General features: G+C 35.9%; 1 protein-coding gene across 17 annotated transcripts in view; it reads right to left on the reverse strand.

The window, feature by feature from the left end:
* Window positions 1-22,247, reverse strand: part of APC (APC regulator of WNT signaling pathway) — a 138,395-nt gene that overhangs the window by 49,725 nt on the left and 66,423 nt on the right. For 15 of the 17 annotated variants that reach the window (XM_082374738.1, XM_082374736.1, XM_082374724.1 and 12 more), the window contains 4 exons: window positions 21,245-21,446; window positions 17,031-17,139; window positions 13,426-13,539; window positions 3,604-3,687 (listed from right to left, as the gene is read on the reverse strand). In XM_082374738.1, the coding sequence (XP_082230864.1) occupies window positions 3,604-3,687; window positions 13,426-13,539; window positions 17,031-17,139; window positions 21,245-21,446 (509 nt within the window). The remainder of the gene's footprint in view (window positions 1-3,603; window positions 3,688-13,425; window positions 13,540-17,030; window positions 17,140-21,244; window positions 21,447-22,247) is intronic. The other 2 variants (XM_082374730.1, XM_082374729.1) reach the window with 1 other exon arrangement.

The raw sequence follows: 22,247 nt of genomic DNA on the forward strand, positions 1-22,247 counted from the left end.
AGCCAATCCAGGTTATAGAGGAAGATAAGTATAAATATCTTCTAAATGATAGCCTTGGCTCTTTTAAATGCTTTATTTTTATCATAGTTACACATAGTTGAAATAGTCATTAGTTCTAAAGCCTTGTGACAATCAACAGTGGTCTTTCACACTTGCTTGCTCTGTCCCATTTCCTGTTATCTTAAGGCAAACATTTTCATCTCCTTCAGAGGATTTTTATTTTTATTTTGGAACTCACCTCTCTATCTCTAAATAACCTGCTTGTGTTGCTAGGTTCTGCTTTTCTTAGTTTAATGCCTCATTTATTGATTTCCTATTATGTAAGATGAGGACTGATTTCTCTTTTATCAATATTCCACCCTTAACACACCATACTCATCCTGTTCCTCTATTTATCCAATTTACATTTTATAGTTAGATAAATTGTTCACTATTTGCATTATTTTGACTATTAAATTATAGTCATGAGTACAGGTGGTATACTATGATTCTTTCCTTTACAACTTCCTGTTGTCCATGGAGTAAGATTATCTTTTTTTTGTTTTGTTTATTTGGTGTTCTGTGTACTTGTGACACCCTCAGTTTCTCTCCTACTGTGTAAATTTCTTTTCCTTTCAATAAATTCAAAAACATTAAGTAGTCTACTGATTTCATCTTCTTAGACTCATCTCTCCCAGAATCTTCTCAACTGTGCCAATAGGGACTCGTTACTTTCTCTATCATTAGTCTCAGAATCTCCCTTCATCTTCATTCTGGGGAGTCTTTCATGTCTTTCTCTTGTATTGTATTCTTTATGTCTTGGATCCCAAATCTTCATTTTTCTTGCTTTACCTTCTCATTTTAACTATATCCTGTAATAGCTTCCAGAAAACAGTATAGAGAAATACATATTTTTGATACTTTGACTATCTGAAAATGCATTCTACTCTCAAATTTAATAGGCAGTTGACTAGAGATAAATTTACAGGCTCGTGTGGTATAATAAAAAATATATATATCTGGTCTTTGTCCCTTTGTTCTTTGCACAGAGCTTCAAAAACCCTTGGAATTTCCTGAGTTTGCCATGCAGATGAAGTGACCCATGGGGGATCCCTAGATAGCTTCAGGATGGGTGCTGGTCACCTGAAAGGCCAACCACATGACTAGAGGGTTGAACTAGTCAAGACTGACCTCCAGGGATGGGAAGGGTGCTGGAAACTGAGTTCAATCATGTAGCCACTTGTTTAATCAAGCATGCCTACATAATGAAACCCCAATAAAAACTCTGGACACTGAAGTTCAATTCAGCTTCCTGCTTGGTGAACACAAAGATGCCCTGGGAGAGTGATGTGTCCAGGTTCCATGAGAGATCATGGAAGCTCTGCATCCTCCACCCTCACCTTCTCTAGGTCCTGCCTTACATGTCTCACTCGGCTGTTCCTCATCTGCATCCTTTATAATAAAACTGTAATCATAAGTGTAGTACTTTTACTGAGTTCTGAGTCACTGAAGTGAATTATCAAACCTAAGGTTGTTGTAGGATACCCCAAATTTGCAGAAGCATGGGAGGCTTGGCATCTGAAGTGGGAGTAGTCTTGTGAAGGGCTCTGCCCTTAACCTGTAAGGTCTAGGCTCCCTCCTAGTAGTTAGTGTCAGAATTGAACTGTAGTGTAATACACCCACTTGGGTAGGATTTATAACAAGCTGGGCAGAGTGCAGGTGGTTTGGGACACCTGAAACTTGCCTGGTACCTGAAGTGAGGGCAGTCTTGTGAATGACTTCACCCTTAAATGTAGGGTCTACGCTAAGTCTGGGTAGTGTCAGAACTGATTTGAACTGTAGGACAACTAGTGGTGTCAGAGAACTGGTTTGGGAACATAGCTGAAGATAATCTTTCAGAAGTTTTAAGAAATTGCTACTCTACTTCCCAGCTTCTAGTGTGCTGTTTATATACCTAAATACATTTGTATTCCTGTTTCTTTGTGTGAAATTTGTTTTCTTCTCCTTCTCTACAAGGTTTTAAGATTTTCTCTTTATTCCCAGTGAGATGAAATTTCATCATGATGTGCCTAGTGTGGGATTTTCATCTGTGGCACTGGATACTGGAAAGACCATTTTACTTGGAACACTATGCCCTTCAGTTCTGGGGAATTTTAATTTATTTTTATGATTTCCTTCCTCTAGTTTCTCCATTCTCTTTCTGGAACCCCCTTTTTATTCGGATATCGAACCCTCCTAGAATGATTCTCTGACTTTCTTATCTTTTCTATTTTCCATTGCATTATTCTTTTGTTCTACTTTCCGAGAAATTTATCTTTTAACCTTTCTGTTGAGATTTTCATTTCTACTATTACAATTTTAATTCCCAAGAACTCTTTTTTAAATTATCTGAACGTTACTTTTGTATACCATCATTTTCTCACTTTATGGATGCATTATCTTTTATCTTGAGAATATTAATGTTAGTTCTATTTTTCTTAAGTTTTCTTCTTGCATAGTCTTTATTTCCATTAAATCTTTTTTATTAGAAACTTTCTTAAAATGTCTGGTGGTCTTTAGCTGTCTAGCCATATTTAGGAATGGACTGCCTATGAAGCTCTATGCCTAAAGGTTGGAGTCTGTCAGCTGTAGCCATCCAGTAGGGTGGTCTAGCTGGGATGTTTTATTGAGGAATCCGCCAGTGTCAGTACCTGTAGGTCTCTCTTCCTGGGTTAGTCACACTTCTTAGAGAAGTTGCTTCTAGAAACTTGCCTGTATTATAAACCTGGATGCCAATGAGGGTTTCAGCATTCAGTAAGGAAATTTTCACTGATTTCAGTTTTTAGTATGATACCTCCCTCCCAACGTCAACTATACTAGGATTACCCTTATCCAAAGACCCTTTGTTTTACCTTTTCCAGAATAAATCTCTCAGCTTTTGCTGAGACTGGAAAGTAGCAGTCACTTAGCCATGCAGAGTTGAAGAGAGGTTCTGGAGGCTCCACCGGCTTCTTAAACTTTCAGTCATCCTCTTGCTTTTAACCTCTTTCTTAATCCTCACATCCAGAGGTAGCACATCCAGGTGTAACCAATTCTGGAACCTTGTAGGACTCCACAGTGTAAAATGGGTTGCTACTGCTGACTCAGGGGTCAACTCTCTACCATATGCCAGAAGAGTAATTTGTTTATCTGCTTTCCAGCTCCCCAAATTTTACTGATGTCACCTCCCCTGGTATTTGTGATTTTTCATTTTATCCTTTTACTGTCATTTTAATGGAGTTTGTAGAGTAAGCATAGATATATGTGTATGATCAATTTTTACTATGGATTACATACAAAGAGATAGCTTATTTACAAATCGTTAGTGGCCAAATTAAGTTAGTTATCTGATTATATGAAAACAGATAACTGAAGTAAAGTATCTGTATTTATGGCTCTACAAATTTTAACTGCCTTAAAGTTGTGAAGAAACCAAAGTAGTAAAGGTTTTTGAAATCTATTTAATTTAATGAAAAAACTTATTAAGTGTCTCAATTCTTTAGAAGAACACCTATTTTGATGATGCCACGTTAATTATACCTATTTCCTCTTCTTAGAATAACTACCTATATTTATGTCTGCAAACAAAAGAGACAATTTACTAACCTCTGCTTCTGTTGCTTGGGACTGTAAAAGCTGTCGTATACGAAGTATGTCCTTCTCTATTTGTTGAATTCTGGTTATTCTTCGCTAAAATAAAATAAGTAACCAAATTAGATCTATTTTTATTAAAAACATTAGTTTAAATAACCGTACTATGGTTACCATTTAACAGCTTAGGGTTATACCAAATCACTCTTATATAAGAATTAGATATGTATATATATTCATACACTGATGACATATTAGGATCAGTTCAATTTTTTAATAAATCTAACTTTATACAACAGATCTCTAGATCTACTTAGGGAAACTGTAAAAATATAAGTCATATATCAAATTGTATGATGCACATAGTGTGAAATTGGTATTTAAAAGCTAGTCTCAAAAACTACGTCAACAAAGAGAAAATTACATCTGAATTTAATCTTCTATATTAATCCAGATGTCAGTACAGTGTAATGGATTTATACAAAGCATGGTATACCTGTAAAGGGAAAGAGCAGCTGATTTGTTTTAATAAACATCAGGCTTTAAACAGTAAGAATAATCTTCCCCAAAGTTATTCTCATTACAAGTCAGTGGTACCTTTCAGATTTAGCTTTCCCAAATACCTACTGCAGCTAAACATTATTTTTATTCCCAACACTAAGATCACAATGATGGTAAGAGCTACTGCTCTGCCCATATCCTGAGACCTTCAAGTGAACACAAAGCAGTAACTACAGATCAAACAATGTGGAACTGAAAAAATGTGGGAAAAGTGTTTTCAAGTATATGTTTTAAAAACAAGTACTGCCAGTGTTGTAACATCTTCTGTAATAATTCTATAGTTAACATCCTAATATTGGTATAAAAAAATTGTATTATTAAGAGTAATTGTTTCAATGGGGAAAAAAGTGTTAGAAGCTAGATGGAGTCATTTCCAAACTTTTATGATTATGCACCCATCAATAAAAGATTTCTGAGCATGTATACCTCAATAGATAAATAATAAAAGTACTGTAACAGGGCTTCCCTGGTGGCGCAGTGGTTGAGAATCTGCCTGCCAATGCAGGGGACACGGGTTCGAGCCCTGGTCTGGGAGGATCCCACATGCTGCGGAGCAACAGGGCCCGTGAGCCACAGCTACTGAGCCTGCACGTCTGGAGCCTGTGCTCCGCAACAAGAGAGGCCGCGATAGTGAAGAGGCCCGCGCACCGCGATGAAGAGTGGCCCCCGCTTGCTGCAACTAGAGGAAGCCCTCGCACAGAAACGAAGACCCAACACAGCCAAAAATAAATATAAAAATAAATAAATAAATAAATAAATTAAATATTTAAAAAAAAAAGTACTGTAACAAATAGCTTTAAGTATATATAGTTATAAAACTTACATACAAAACTTACCCTTTGAGCATATCTAATTTTGCTTAAATACAATGTCCTTACGATTTTATTGCCATAGTAAAAATGATTATTGTTGCTATTTTCCAATGTTATGATAAACAAACACAGAAAAGCTCGAAAAAGTTGCGCTCACCAAAAAAGAATCCTTCCTTCCTCCCTCCCTCCCTTCTTTCCTTCCTTTGTAACACTACAACTGTGCTGATCCTATATCATAATTCTGAAAATAGTGAACCTAAGGTAAATAATATTCTTTAATTAAGAAATTTTACCACATCCAATTTTCATCATGAAAACATGCTGAAGAAGAAATACCTGTGCTTTTGGTAGCTTTCTAAAGAGACTGCAAAGATGAGTGATCACCTCTACATCAGATGGTAAATACTTCCTGCCATTACATAAGCAATGAAACTACACACAATTAGTGGCTTTGTAATATTTTATTGTTCTCCTCTCTCTATGTAACTAGCTCCCCTTCACCAATAAAGTCCTAAGTCAAAATTTTTAATATTCAGAGGATGAAAAAAGGAAATCATATCTAATACTCCTCTCCACAGAACTACATTTCTGTATTGCTATTAGGTCACTAAATTCTGAAGTCAAGCCTGTGCCTTGATGATTTCTGACACAACAACCTTTGTGCTTCTGTTACTCAACATGAAAATGGAAGAAGCCAGTAGTATTTCTTTCCATTCTCTATATGACAATCTTGAATATTTATGAAATTATGTTTAACAAAAAATGCTTACTTGTTCAGGCATATGGAGATGGTATGACTTTTGCAAACCTGATTTAAAAAAATCATATAGTAATACAGTTCAATATGAATTCAGGACAACTCTCAACAAATTAGGAATAGAAGGTAAATTCCTTAACTTGATAAATGGTATCAAAAACCTTGAGTAAACAACATACTTAATGGTGAAATTTCAGAAGGATTCCTTTTAGAGCCAAGAGAAGATGAAGAAGACCAATTATCACTGCTTTTTATTCAAAGATGTATTAGAGTTCTTATTTAATACAAAGAGAAAAAAAGGACTGGAAAAGACAAAGTTGTCATTACTTGCAAACAAAATAACAGTTTAAATGGAAAATCCAAGAAAATCTTAAACTACTGAGACAATCTACTAAAAGAGTTCAGGAAGACTGCTGGACACATAACAAATCAAACTTAGTAATGTAATTAAAGAAAATCCCATTCACAACGCAACAAAAACTGTAAGATATCTAGAAATAAATGTAAAAAAAAAGATGTGTAAGAGTTTTATGAAGAATATTACAAAACTTTTTCGAAGGACATAAAATAAGACCTAAATGAACACAGAGATAAAAAATTAATAACAATACCTAATATTTCCTGAGTCTTTTCTGTTTGCTGGATTCCAAGTGTTTTACATATATTAACTCATTTAATCCTCACATTTTACAGGGAATCATTATTTGTATTTTACTAATGGGAAAACTGAGACAGAGAGTTTACCCAAGATCACAGTGCTGATAAGTGACAGGTAGGGAATTAGAACCCAGGAGGACTGGCTCCAGAGTCACCCTTTCAACCAAGAACCAATCCTTATATTGTAAAGATATAAATTCTCCTCAAATTAATTATAAATTCAATGTAATTCTAATCAAAAGCCCATAAGGCTTTTCCTTGAATTAGATGAGTAACAAAACAGAATATAAACACATTTTTACAATCAAAAATAAGAAGGACTCACCCTACTAGGTACCAAGATTAATAAAGCTATAGCAAATAAAACAAATGTGGTTATCAGCACAGGGACAGAGAAGTTAAAACAGACTAATGGAATAGAGTCTACAAATATCCAGCAAATACAAACTTCTCAGATGCCAGAGACAGCATTACCAGTCCATGGGGAAACAGTGGCACATCCAGTAAGTGATCATGGGAAATTTAGTTAAACAACATAAATATGCATCGATCTGTGTGTATCTGTGTTATGTATATGTATGTGTGTGTATACATGATTAATTATATATTATATAATCATTAGTAATATATATTTATTCAATAATAGAAATTATATTGCATATAATATATATTAATTGTATGTACATTGATATAAAAATCATGGGTGTGTATATATATATAATTAGATTCCTACCTCCAAAACATTTAATAGCAAATTTGAGATGAATTAAAGACCTAATTGTAAAAATAAAACATTAAAACTATTAGAAAAAAATACAAGGGTATCTTTAAGGATAGGAAAAGATGTATAAATAGATCAAAGAAAGCACAAATATGGCAATACAATTAATTTAGCTTCATAACAAAAAATAATTTTTGTTATGAAGCTAAAGTAGGTAACATATTTGGCAGGAAGGGGTTGTGATATACATTATGTATAACAGATTGGTATCTAGAGGATATTAAAATATCTCTCAAATACATAAGAATAAGACATTTAACATAATAGAAAATGGGCAAAGGATATGGAAAAATGACAAAAAGAAAATCTAATGAATACATGAAAAGATAATCAGCTTCAGTAGTACTCATGGAAGTACAAACTAAATGACAAGATAATGTTTCAAATGCCCATTGTTTGTTAATTATAAAATGTGACTCACAATTGCTGAAAAAATCAGGTAAAAGAAACAGGAATTCTCACATACGACTAGGAGAAATGTAAACTGATAAAATCATTTTGAGGGCAATTTGGCACACACTATTCAAAACACTCATACCTTATGACCAGCAATTACGCTTTTAGGTATATACCCTAGAGCAGAGGTCAGCAAATTAGGGCTTGCTAGCCATCTGTATTTATGAATTAAGTTTTACTGAAACACAGCCATGGCCATCTGCTTATATATTGTCACCTATGGTTGCCTTCTTGCTACAAAGGCAGATGGCCACAAAGTCTACAATATTTACCATACAGCCCTTTAAGAAAAAGACTGCTGACTCTTGACCTAGAGAAACTGTTGCACGTGTTTATAGGATATGAATAAGTATGTTTATCAGAGTTGTTTTTTTTGTTTTTTTGTTTTTTTTTAATTAATTTATTTTATTTATGGCTGTGTTGGGTCTTCGTTTCTGTGTGAGGGCTTTCTCCAGTCGCGGCAAGCGGGGGCCACTCTTCATCGCGGTGTGCGGGCCTCTCATTATCGCGGCCTCTCTTGTTGCGGAGCACAGGCTCCAGACGCGCAGGCTCAGTTGTGGCTCACGGGCCCAGCTGCTCCGCGGCATGTGGGATCTTACCAGACCAGGGCTCGAACCCGTGTCCCCTGCATTGGCAGGCAGATTCTCAACCACTGAGCCGCCAGGGAAGCCCCCCAGAGTTGTTTTAACAGTGAAAAATTTACACATAGAGGAGAGCAGGGACCACCATACTAGGTGCAAATATGTGTTGAACAAATAATGGAGAGAATAAATAAATAACCAAACTGTTAACAGAGATAGAGACTAACTCACACATGCATGGGCAAGAGTGGATTTTGTTTCAATTTTCCCTAAATTGTTCGCCAGTCATTTGTATGTTTTACTGGTCATTTGCATTTTCTTTTCAATAAATTGAATGATTACATCCTCTGCCCATATAAAAAGAGTTGTCTTTTTCTTACTGTTTGTAGGAATTCTTATAGTACAGGGATATTAACCTTTTCCCCTTATGTGTACAAATATTTTCCTTTAGTTTATTTTCTGCAGGATGAATGTTTTAAATTTTTATGAAATAAATCCTGTTTCCCACCCCGCCTTTATTGCTTTTGAGTTTCCATTCTTAATTAAGATCTCTCTTGTCCTATATTTTCTATTAATTTTATGTTTATTTTTTACATTTAGATATTTAATCCACCTATAATTGTTCATGTACAAGATGTGAGTTAGGGATCTAATTCAATTTCTCTTCTACCAAACAGGTTCCTAGTTATACCTATGCATTTATTGAGTTATTTAACATTTTCCCCCAAATTTATAACTTTTATCATTAAAAGATTCCATGTTTTCTTATATCTTTTTCTAGTTTCTGTTCTGTTCTATTTGCCTACATCTATACCTGTGCTATCATACTGTGATTACTACACCTTTACAGTAAGTTTTAACAAATGGTAAGGTAAATCCTCACTCATAATTTTCTTAAATATTTTTGGAAATTTTTACTTTGCAAACTTGAATCACTTTTCCGGGCTCCAAAAAAAATTTAAGGTTATGACTGGAATTGTATTATATATCAACATTTTAAAGGATATTAATAAAGTCTTCTCACCTAGGCTTCTTTATTTATTTATTGTTTTCAGCAACAGAGACATCAATGGTTTAATGGATGGGGGATCTTACACACCTGAAGCAAGGTCCCGGAGTGACACCCCGCCATGTGCAGCGGACAGCGGGCAGGACGTGGCAGCGGGTTTCCCTCCCGGTGGAAGGGGAGATTTGCTAGTTATAGGGAGAATTACCTCAGGCTGGCTCATTAGTTACCAGGGAAGCCAGCAGAAACTAGCAGAGGGGGACGTCCCTCACCGCCCCTTTGATGAGAACAATCACTAGCTGGGGCCTGGGGCAAGCGTGCAGGAAGGTCAGTCATGTGAGTGGGGTGTAGGTGAAGCAGGCACTGGTCGAGCTGGGGACGTACAGAGAGCAAGACAACAGCCATCTTGGGTGGCCTGACCACACGCTCCACCCCTCCATACCCTGCATGACCCTTACCATCAGGGTCCGCCCCTCTTCCGCGATTCCCTGGGGTCAGGTATGTAGGGGACACTGCAACCAGATACCCCAAATACAACACAGACAGCAGCACAGGCTCCTCTATTTTTAAGGCCACATTTTGCATCCTTTAGCAATTTTATATTTTTCTTCATGTGGGTATGCTCTAGGTATTTTAAAGTGTCCTGTTATTGTAAACAGGTCCTCCTACCCCATCTTCCATTTCCAAGTGGTAGCTATTGCTACTAGAGAAAACCTACTAATTTTAGTAATGTACCTTAACTCCAGCCACCTTACTCAATTCTCTCATTAGCTGAAATATTTTTTGACTCTTCTCTACGGCTTTTCTAGGCAAACAACCATATAATTTACAAAAGACAATTATTTGGTCCCTTCCCTTCTAGCTGGAAAATAGTGTAGTATTTAAACAACTTATTTTCTTTCTAACTGAATTAGTGGAGCCTCCAAACACAGTTAAATAATAGTGATGACAGCAAGCACCCAACCATATTAATGAGTGCAATGGTAATAATCTTATTTCTCTATTCAAGTTAATATAAAGTTGCCTTCTGGTTTCTGATACATAATTATTCCTTAAAAAACTTTTACTCTATTCTTATTTTATTTGGAATTTTTATCCATCTTTTCTCCTTGCAAATGAGATCCCACATTTTTTTCTCATGGCTTCAGGTCTTCCTGGGATCCACTTCCCCATGTCCATTAGCTGGCCATTCTAGTCTTACATGTTGAGTCACTCAAGTAGAGAGTTAGGAGGGAAAGATGTACTGTGGACAATTACTAACAAATAGCTAACAGAAACTAGCTATCAGCTACAGAAGATCAGCATCTAATTCTTCTTCCCTCATAATTCCAAGGCATAGCAGAACAGTATCAGGGAAATGAAATATGAAGCGAGAATTATTTGAACACTGGTTATGTTGCCCAGCAGCCACGGTAAATTATTCTTTTTTTTTTAACATCTTTATTGGAGTATAATTGCTTTACAATGGTGTGTTAGTTTCTGCTTTATAACAAAGTGAATCAGCTATACATATACACATATCCCCATATCTCCTCCCTCCTGCGTCTCCCTCCCACCCTCCCTATCCCACCCCTCTAGGTGGTCACAAGCGCCGAGCTGATCTCCCTGTGCTATGCGGCTGCTTCCCACTAGCTATCTATTTTACATTTGGTAGTGTATATATGTCCATGCCACTCTCTCACTTTGTCCCAGATTACCCTTCCCCCTCCCCATATCCTCAAGTCCATTCTCTAGTAGGTCTGTGTCTTTATTCCCGTCTTGCCCCTAGGTTCTTCAGAAACATTTTTTTTAAATTCCATATATGTGTGTTAGCATACAGTATTTGTTTTTCTCTTTCTGACTTACTTCACTTTGTATGACAGACTCTAGGTCCATCCACCTGACTACAAATAACTCAATTTCGTTTCTTTTTATGGCTGAGTAATATTCCATTGTATATACATGCCACATCTTCTTTACCCATTCATCTGTCATTGGACACTTAGAATGCTTCCATGTCCTGGCTATTGTAAATAGAGCTGCAATGAACACTGTGGTACATGACTCTTTTTGAATTATGGTTTTCTCAGGGTATATGCCCAGTAGTGGGATTGCTAGGTCGTATGGTAGTTCTATTCTTAGTTTTTTAAGGAACCTCCATACTGTTCTCCATAGTGGCTGTATCAATTTACATTCCCACCAACAGTGCAAGAGGGTTCCCTTTTCTCCACACCCTCTCCAGCATTTACTGTTTGTAGATTTTTTGATGATGGCAATTCTGACCGGTGTGAGATGATATCACATTGTAGTTTTGATTTGCATTTGTCTAATGATGTTGAGCATTCTTTCATGTGTTTGTTGGCAATCTGTATATCTTCTTTGGAGAAATGTCTATTTAGGTCTTCTGCTCATTTTTGGATTGGGTTGTTTGTTTTTTTGATATTGAGCTGCATGAGCTACTTGTAAATTTTGGAGATTAATCCTTTGTCAGTTGCTTCATTTGCAAATATTTTCTCCCACTCTGAGGGTTGTCTTTTCGTCTTGTTTATGGTTTCCTTTGCTGTGCAAAAGCTTTGAAGTTTCATTGGGTCCCATTTGTTTATTTTTGTTTTTATTTCCATTTCTCTAGGAGGTGGGTGGGTCAAAAAGGATCTTGCTGTGATTTATGTCATAGAGTGTTCTCCCTATGTTTTCCTCTAAGAGTTTCATAGTGTGTCTGGCCTTACGTTTAGGTCTTTAATCCATTTTGAGTTTATTTTTGTGCATGGTGTTAGGGAGTGTTCTAATTTCATTCTTTTACATGTAGCTGTCCAGTTTTCCCAGCACCACTTACTGAAGAGGCTGTCTTTTCTCCACTGTATATTCTTGCCTCCTTTATCAAAGATAAGGTGACCATATGTGCATGGGTTTATCTCTGGGCTTTCTATCCTGTTCCATTGATCTATATTTCTGTTTTTGTGCCAGTACCATACTTTCTTAATTACTGTAGCTTTGTAGTAGTCTGAAGTCTGGGAACCTGATTCCTCCAGCTCCGTTTTTCTTTCTCAAGATTGCTTTGGCTATTCAGGGTCTTTTGTGTTTCCATACAAATTGTGAAATTTTTTGTTCTAGTTCTGTGAAAAATGCCAGTGGTAGTTTGATAGGGATTGCACTGAATCTGTAGATTGCTTTGGGTAGTAGAGTCATTTTCACAATGTTGATTCTTCCAATCCAAGAACATGGTATATCTCTCCATCTGTTTGTATCATCTTTAATTTCTTTCATCAGTGTCTTATAATTTCTGCATACAGGTCTTTTGTCTCCTTAGGTAGATTTATTCCTAGGTATTTTATTCTTTTTGTTGCAGTGGTAAATGGGAGTGTTTCCTTCATTTCACTTTCAGATTTTTCATCATTAGTGTATAGGAATGCAAGAGATTTCTGTGCATTAATTTTGTATTCTGCTACTTTACCAAATTCATTGATTAGCTCTAGTAGTTTTCTGGTAGCATCTTTAGGATTCTCTATGTATAGTATCATGTCATCTGCAAACAGTGACAGCTTTACTTCTTCTTTTCTGATTTGGATTCCTTTTATTTCTTTTTCTTCTCTGATTGCTGTGGCTAAAACTTCCAAAACTATGTTGAATAACAGTGGTGAGAGTGGGCAACCTTGTCTTGTTCCTGATTTTAGTGGAAATGGTTTCACTTTTTCACCATTGAGGACGATGTTGGCTGTGGGTTTGTCATATATGGCCTTTATTATGTTGAGGTAAGTTCCCTCTATGCCTACTTTCTGGAGGGTTTTTATCATAAATGGGTGTTGAATTTTGTCAAAAGCTTTCTCTGCATCTATTGAGATGATCATATGGTTTTTCTCCTTCAGTTTGTTAATATGGTGTATCACACTGATTGATTTGCATATATTGAAGAATCCTTGCATTCCTGGGATAAACCCCACTTGATCATGGTGTATGATCCTTTTAATGTGTTGTTGGATTCTGTTTGCTAGTATTTTGTTGAGGATTTTTGCATCTATGTTCATCAGTGATATTGGTGTGTAGTTTTCTTTTTTTGTGACATCTTTGTCTGGTTTTGGTATCAGGGTCATGGTAAATTATTCTTACTTTGAACTAGTGTCAAAGTAAAGACAGACTTTAACATATGTCTAATAATAAAATTTAATCAATGGTAACAGAGCTGTAATTCATTAGATTCTTAATAGATCTCTAGCCAGTGCTGTTTCATAGTTTAATAATAAATAAGTTACCTGTGCTCGTTTTTCCATATCCTGGCAAGTACCCAGTTGTTCTTCCATTGCAACTCTGATTTGCCTTGCTTCATATTCCAATTGCCTTCTGGTCATATCTGTTTGTAAGGAAAACTAAAACCACAAATAAAATGGAAATGTTAATATCTTGTGTGTTTATCAGTAAAAATAAAAAAGCATATGAGTACCAATAAAGAAAATGAATAAGCAAATATGTAAGTTACTGTGCATGAGAAAATTAATTTTTACTCCAAGGACTCCTAAAACTTGATTATAAGTGCTAGGCTCAGACTGGGTCTCTGATGTGAAATGCAGAGTTGAAACACTTTTATTGCCCCATAGTCACAAACAGCTTTAATTAAACTGTACTCTTTCATTTAAAATATAATAATTGGGGACTTTCCTAGTGGCACAGTGGTTAAGAATCTGCCTGCCAATGCAGGGGACAAGGGTTTGAGCCCTGGTCCAGGAAGATCCCACATGCTGCGGAGCAACTAAGCCTGTGTGCCACAACTACTGAGCCTGTGTGCCACAACTACTGAGCCTGCGTGCCACAACTACTGAAGCCTGCGCGCCTAGAGCCCGTGCTCTGCAACAAGAGAAGCCACCACAATGAGAAGGCTGCGCACCAAAGAGTAGACCCTGCTGCCAGAACTAGAGAAAGCCTGCGTGCAGCAACGAGGACCCAATGCAGCAATCAATCAATCAATCAATCAATCAATTTTATAAATAAATAAATAAATAAATAAATTTTATAAATAAATAAAATAAAATATATAATCGGTCCAGTTAGGGTAAGCCTATCTTCAGTCACCTTATAATCCTTCTGCTCTGAAAAGGTACTACTTTGAATTATTAAAAACCAGATAGTAATAGTAATGTGGACAACACAGAATAATCAAGAATCAGGTCCATCATCCTTAAATTTATACCTGAATTTTAGGTACGGACTGTTGTATACATGTAGACTAAACAGAGAGAACTTTTCCATTTGTAAAAAGAAGAAAATAGAATAAGAAAAAGCTTTTATATAATACAATCATTAATTGTGAGACAACGCAAACTTTTTGGTAAAAATCCAATTGTGAACCCAAGTTGAAACAAACCAAAAAAAGTACTTCTTCACAGAGTGGGTGTTAATTCATTCAAAATTTTATTTGCCCTTTAACTAAAATTTCAGGTACTGTGGTAACTGCTAGGCATAAAAAAGGATGAAAAGGACAAGGTAAATAAACTTGCAAAGACATGCTCCAAGAGATGATAAAGGCTAAAAATATGATTAGACAAAATGACAGGTAACACAGTTATAATGGGCCATGACGGGAGTAAGGAAGTGTTGTAGATTTTTCATGCTCTACATGCCCAATAAAAAGCTGCATGTGTGGAATTCCGTGGTGGCCCAGAGGTTAGGACTCTGTGCTTTCATTGCTGAGGGCCTGGGTTCGATCCCTGGTCAGGGAACTAAGATCACATAAAAAAAAAAAAAAAGCTGCATGTGCACATGTCTGACTCAGAATAGCATTCTGTAGGCCTAAGGATCCCAAATTGTGTTGTCAGATAAGTTAGAGGAGCACTCACCCATTTCCTTTGCAATATACAGATGACATAAGCAGAATGTATTCCTAGAGGCACACCCACATTACGGGTTGCAACACAGATGAAATAGTCTGCATGTTATTTCTAATTCCCAGTGAGCCAGCTGTAACTACACTTATTTGTCCTCCACTTCCCCAACCCCCCTGCACAAAAAGTTGAACGTGACACAGTATGTTATAATAATGCAGTTTAGATCTGATGTTTTAAGCAATACCTAGTATCTTTTTTTTTTAAAATAAGTTTAGTTATTTATTTTTAGCTGTGTTGGGTCTTTGTTTCTGTGCGAGGGCTTTCTCTAGTTGCGGCGAGCAGGGGCCACTCTTCATCGCAGTGTGCGGGCCTCTCACTATCGCAGCCTCTCTTGTTGCGGAGCACAGGCTCCAGACGCGCAGGCTCAGTAGTTGTGGCTCACGGGCCCAGTTGCTCTGCGGCATGTGGGATCTTCCCAGACCAGGGCTCGAACCCATGTCCCCTGCATTGGCAGGCAGATTCTCAACCACTGCGCCACCAGGGAAGCCCAATACCTAGTATCTTAATAAGTATTTCCATATGAGAGTGTTCTTAACTTGGCTTCCCAATATAAAAGCAAAGTTTTGTGAAATTAAAAAATATTTATGAAATGGAAGCAATTTACATTCGCTAATGTTGCCAAATGGTCCATAACATCTTACATATCCTCTTAAATAAGCATGATTGGCTATTTAGTAAATTAATATGGGAATGAATGATTTGATAATTAATCTTTGTTTCAGATATTAACCAATCGATCTTGAATTGTCACATACACGACTGCATGCAGACAGTTGGACTCTAAATTTTGTATAGTCTAATTACCAAAGTGAATGTTAAGCAAAACAATGCTTTACTATTTTTAAGAGTAAAAATCCCACCAAACCCTCCTGAGTTCCTAATCCTCATGTGCCAAGAACTCTCCATGAACTGTTCTTTCACTAGTGGTGTCTCCTTAACGCCCGAAAAGACGTTAAGACATCGTCAGGAAGGGAGATTCGTTCCCTCTCAAAATCCTGGATGACTGTTCTAGGAGGCTGAGCACTTAAGCTTCTAGTTCTAGCTCCCACCAGGCAATGCCCACTCCAGTCAGGAAACTGACTATGTGTTTTGAAAAAGGTTTTCCTTCTTTGCACTTTTGCCTTTTCTTTATTATGCTCTCTCAAAAGTGCTATTAGAAAATGAAAGGGAGTTCCCTGGAGGTCCAGTGGTTAGGGCTCCCTGCTTCCACTGCAGGGGGCCCGGGTTCAATCCCTGGTTGGGGAACTAAGATCCCACGAGCCGTGTGGCAGGATCAAAAAAAAAGAAAAGAAAATGAAAAATTTAAGCTAAGAGAGGAAGATATATTTTAATTAGCCTATTTTTTCTCTTTTTAAAAATTATTTTAAAATTTATGGATAACAGTTAAAGTCTTGTTTAAAATTACTAATGTATTTCAGAAATGTTCTTACATGTGCCACCCCATGAATAAAACAGTTCACATGGAGAGGCTGGGTGGGGAAGAAGAGGCTGACAGAATTAAATTACTTTTTACCTAGTTATATTTGCAAAACAAATTTAGTATACCTGCAAAAAGCCCTAAGATCCATACCACCAGATACTGTCGTTTGAATAGGACACAAGTTATCTCAAAGATACTTTTATTGCAAAAATTATCTGGCATGAGTCCTGTAATATGGTTCAAAAAACAGACAGATGGTAATAAACATTTCTACGGAGTATGTCTGGTAATTGAACACACAGAATAAAAAACTAGTTTCCTAGTAGAACCCTGAGTCCTTTAGTATTCAAACTTAAGAGGTTTTCTTAACAAGGGACTTAAAATAAATATGCTTGAGCGTAATGAAGTTTTATCATCTTTATAAACAAAATTCATTATTACATATTTAGGTTTAAAGTTGGATAAAACATATTACTGTTTACAAATAACTATAAATGCAGTTATAAATTTATATATACTTTTAGATATTAAAAATAAGTCATTTTGTCAAGTTACTTACATTTTCAGTTAAAGGAAGACTATCTATTCTTTTAGTGAGATTCTGAAGTTGAGCATAATACCAGTCTTTTTCCTTTTCTTCTTTGTCAAGGTCAGCAAGAAGCAATGATCTGTTTTTCAAAAAAAGTTAAGTTTACACAATGCTAATATAGCACACACAACAGCAGTTCTTATAAGCTGTAACTGTACTGTTCTCTATTTAAAGTATAATGAATAAATGAAAATTTCATTAATTTTGGATTTTTGAAGGTGGGACTTAATACAAGAATAAAAAAGTATAATAAAGGAGTAAAGAAAAGCAGTAATTATGCAAAAAACAAACCTAGAGTACAGGGAACTACTGCATTGGACATAGATGTAGCTTTCGGCTTCTCAGCAGTCAAAACACTAAGAAATATATTGTCACTGTGTAATAAGAGGAAGTTATTCTGAGGGAGAGAAACGTTTTCTTAGTTTGGAATTTGAAGATGAATTTGTTACATAATTCCTCACAACCTAATCGATGATGTCCTCAATAACAATCTATATCAAGATACTCCATATCTGATCATTATAAAGATAAATGCAAAATAAGAGTGTTAATGGGAAAAAATCAGTAGGTACAAGAAGTATATGATCTATCTCCTTTCATGTGGCTCTTTCCCAAAGAGACCATTATCACTCTCTTGTATATATTTCCAGAGATACTCTATAAAAATGCAAGGATATATGTATATAATTACATGTACATTTTTAAACATAAATAGTAGCATATTTTTATGTGTGTTGTCCTATAACTTTTTTTTTCCCACTTAAAAATCTATCTTGGAGATCATTCTGTATCAGAACATAAAAAGGTCCTATGTGTTTTTTGCTAGCTGCAAAGATATTCATGAATCCATACAGGGATAAACTATAACTGGTTCTATGTTGGAGGGCATTTAGACTCTTTCTAATCTTTTGCTATTATAAACAACGCTATTATAAACAATGCTGCACTGAATAACCTTATACATAAGTTCATTTCACAAGTGTTCAAGCATGTACAGAAGATAAATTCCTAGGGTATGTAACTTTTAAAATTACTGCCCTTATTAGGTATTGTACCTATTTATGCTCTTGCCACCTTCACCAATGCAAACGTTTTATCAAATGTTTAGAAAATTTTTACATACCTAGGATTTTAAGAAATGGTACATCACTATGGTTATAATTTGATTTCTATTAGTATGAGTAAGGTTAAGTATTTTTTCAAGTTTAAAATCCATTTGTATTTCCGTTTCTGTGACTTTTTCTTACTTATTTATAGGACCTCTTCTATATTAAGAATGATAGCACTTTGTCAATTATAAATATTTTTTCTCAGTTTACACTTGTTTTTTCACTATGTTTTTGCCATGTAGAAAATTTTAATTTTCCCGTAGTCAGATCTGAGGATATTTTTTATTATGGCTTCTGGGGTTTGCTCTTACACGGAGTTGTTCCCCACTCTGACACTGTTACTTTAAAATTCTATTTGATTATATTTTCTTGAAGAATATGTATGCATGTGAGTATGTGGAAGGTTCTATTCTTGCTTAAATTCCCTTTCCTTTACTGAGAAGCAATTTAAAAAATAAGAAATAAGCCTTCACTTTTGATGTGGCGACCTCAGTAGTGACGGAATCCATGGGAAGGAAGCCAGGCCCTGGTTATGATGTAACAACCTGGGGCAGGGGAGGTGTGCTGACCAATGAGAAGCTGTCCCCTCCCTTCCATTTTTGACAACAGAACCAGGAGAAAGCAATGTAGAAATCTTGAATCTCTTTCACAGGCTGGATACTAAAACTGACATAAAAATGAGATCTGATTCTATTTTTCAATGTTCCCTGGTGAGTACCTGTAGGACCTACCAGGACTAAGGTGGGGAAATAAGGGATAGATGGAGATGCTATTTCCTCTGATTACTCTCCAATAAATAGGCTTATTTAAATAAGATCTGGGTGCTAAAAGTGCTTAAATGGATAGGCTAAGGTTAGTGATGGTAGTGGAGTGAGGAAAATGTTAAGGAGAATAGGGACAAGTTGTTACTCTCAAGTTTAAGACTGAACTGTGGCAAAATGCTCTGGGGAAGCAAAAGTTACCGAGTCTTGAGCCAGCATGATAACAAGTGGTTAACTGAGCGTAGTAGATCTTGTAACTCACACAACAGTGCTTAAGACTCAAAACTGAAACAAGGTCCAGACCCAGAAGCTGGTGGGTTTCTATGGTTTGTTTAGTGTATTAACGGCTTATTTACTGACTGCCAAGAGTCTTCTTTAAAATGTAAATCTCATGTCTTCCTAGTCCTCTAGCTAATTCAGGATCATCTAGAAGAGCATGGCACATGTATTATGCACTTAAATATTTGTTAAATGTATTAATGGCTAATGTGACAATAGCTGCCTATTGAGTGTATCAGAGTGCTAAGTATTTTTTTAAAAATCGAATTTTATCCTCACAACATCTTTTAAGGTAGTTATTCTTATGCTCATTTTACAGACTGGAAAACTGAAGTTCAAAAAGGTTATGGACCTGGGTTTGAGTCCTGGCTTGACTAATTTCTAACACTTATCTCAATTATCTTGGGCAGTACGGAAGACAAGAAAAAAAGAGACACAGAGATAGTTGATCTATGACTTAAGGGATGTCTAGAAAGAAAGAATAGAAAAACAGAGGGAGAAAAATCATCAAAGAAATAACAGAATTTTCAAAAGCTGAAGAAAATAAATTTCCAGAGCAAAAGGGCACAGCGAGTATACAGCATGATGAATCAAGAAAACACATATACCAAGGCATTCTGAAAGCTTCAAAAGAAGAAAAATGGTTCCCTGAAACGGAATGTGAATCAGACCGATACCAAATTTCTCATCAGTGACATTGATTATGAAGAAGGAAAATAAGTTTAAGCCTAAACCTATCCAAACTATCAGGTGTGAGAGCAAAATAAAGATTTTGTCACATAAACAAGAACTAAATTTACCTCCAAACACAGTGAAAACCAAGAGGACACAAGATATATCAGAACTACACACACATATACTCTCCCCCCTCTCTCTGCTAATAAAATTAGACTTTTATCTACATGAAGCAAAGTAAGTTCCTAGGAAAGTCAGTATGCTCACATTCCTCTTAACAGAACTCAAAGGGGACAAACAGATGGAAGATTGTAGACCCTAGTTATTAGCTTCTTATTTTTCAGGATAGTGTTTCCTAGACTCTCAGAAACAGTCACGGTTCCAGGTATGAAATAGAGACTCATGTAAACTCAGGACAGTAAAGAAAGCTTAACACTATTTCTGGTCCAGATGATTATCCCTATTTTTAGAGATGGACAAACCTGAAACCAGAGGGAAAGTAGTAAAAGGTCTTTTGCCTCTCAGTGAGATATGCTAGGTATTTTCCATATATTAATATTCATTTTTCATAACTCCACAAGGTAGAATCATACCCCTATTTTACAGAAGGGAATGACACAAAAATTTAATGACTTGACCAAGGTCCCAGAGGTAATATGTAACATTTATACATTTGACTATTTCTTGAAAGTCTAATAGAACTTCTAGGAATATAAATATAATATGGTATTAATCACACATAAAGGAATTTATAATTTTTTAGAAGGTACAAAACACTTGACAAAGTTCCTAATAATGATATATATTCTGATACTTGTAGTGAGATGATTTGAACTTCAAGAAGAAAAGAATTAATAGGCTAGCTCTGAGAAACCAGAACTTATTCTATGTCAAGTAATGTTTTTTAGACTCGGAAACTGGTAAATTAAAAAATGTTTCAATTGTGGCCACTTGTAATAGGCTTTTAATAATGGAAACAGTCATCTTATACTGGATCTAGTAGTTATTTAATTCATTTCAAAAGATAACCAGAAATTCAATTAAAAATCAGTTACATACTTTAGCCAGATATAACTATTGCGATCATGCGTATTACTCAATGTACAGAGCATGTGAGTATTTAAGTGACAAAGTAGAAGTTGAGAATCCCAAGAAATTGCCTCCTTTACATTTTTTCGATTTAAGGTAAGTACAATCAATAACATATTGTTTTTGAGATAATAAATGCAAAATGCTCTCTAAGTGTTTGTGATCATCCACTATACACGCTTCATAATTCCTATCTTGTATCATTAAAAAATGACAAAATACTAGCAAAAATTGGAGCATAAAAGTTTACTATTTAATGAAGAAAAGTTACCTCTCTTTTTCAAGTTCTTCTAAATAACCGGTATTTTCTCTGCTTCCATTTACAAACCCTCTTCTTGGAAATGAACCCATAGGAACAGGACTGCACTCTCCTGAACGACTAGATACAGATCCTTCTCGGCTTCCGTAAGAACGGAGGGACATTTTTGACCGTAGTTTCACTCCAGGGAAATTACTGCTATCTAAGTTAAGTTCTAAATAAAATACAGACAAGTTTTTATAAAACAATTGCTTTAAGTGGTCTAAAATATTGCTAATGCAATTATATTATCTTCTTATTTTTTTAACATCTTTATTGGAGTATAATTGCTTTACAATGGTGTGTTAGTTTCTGCTTTATAACAAAGTGAATCAGATATACATATACACATATCCCCATATCTCTTCCCTCTTGCGTCTCCCTACCACCCTCGCTATCCCACCCCTCTAGGTGGTCACAAAGTACTGAGCTGATCTCCCTGTGCTATGCGGCTGCTTCCCACGAGCTATCTATTTTACATTTGGTAGTGTATATATGTCCATGTCACTCTCTCACTTTGTCCCAGATTACCCTTCCCCCTCCCCATATCCTCAAGTCCATTCTCTAGTAGGTCTGTGTCTTTATTCCCGTCTTGCCCCTAAGTTCTTCAGAACTTTTTTTTTTTAATTCCATATATGTGTGTTAGCATACAATATTTGTTTTTCTCTTTCTGACTTACTTCACCCTGTATGACAGACTCTAGGTCCATCCACCATCCACCTGACTACAAATAACTCAATTTCGTTTCTTTATATGGCTAATATTCCATTGTATATATGTGCCACATCTTCTTTATCCATTCATCTGTCGATGGACACTTAGAATGCTTCCACGTCCTGGCTATTGTAAATAGAGCTGCAATGAACATTGTGGTACATGACTCTTTTTGAATTATGGTTTTCTCAGGGTATATGCCCAGTAGTGGGATTGCTGGGTCGTATGGTAATTCTAATTTTAGTTTTTTAAGGAACCTCCA

Source organism: Balaenoptera borealis, assembly GCF_965194805.1.
Source record: "Balaenoptera borealis genome assembly, chromosome: 2".
Taxonomy (NCBI): Eukaryota; Metazoa; Chordata; class Mammalia; order Artiodactyla; family Balaenopteridae; genus Balaenoptera; species Balaenoptera borealis.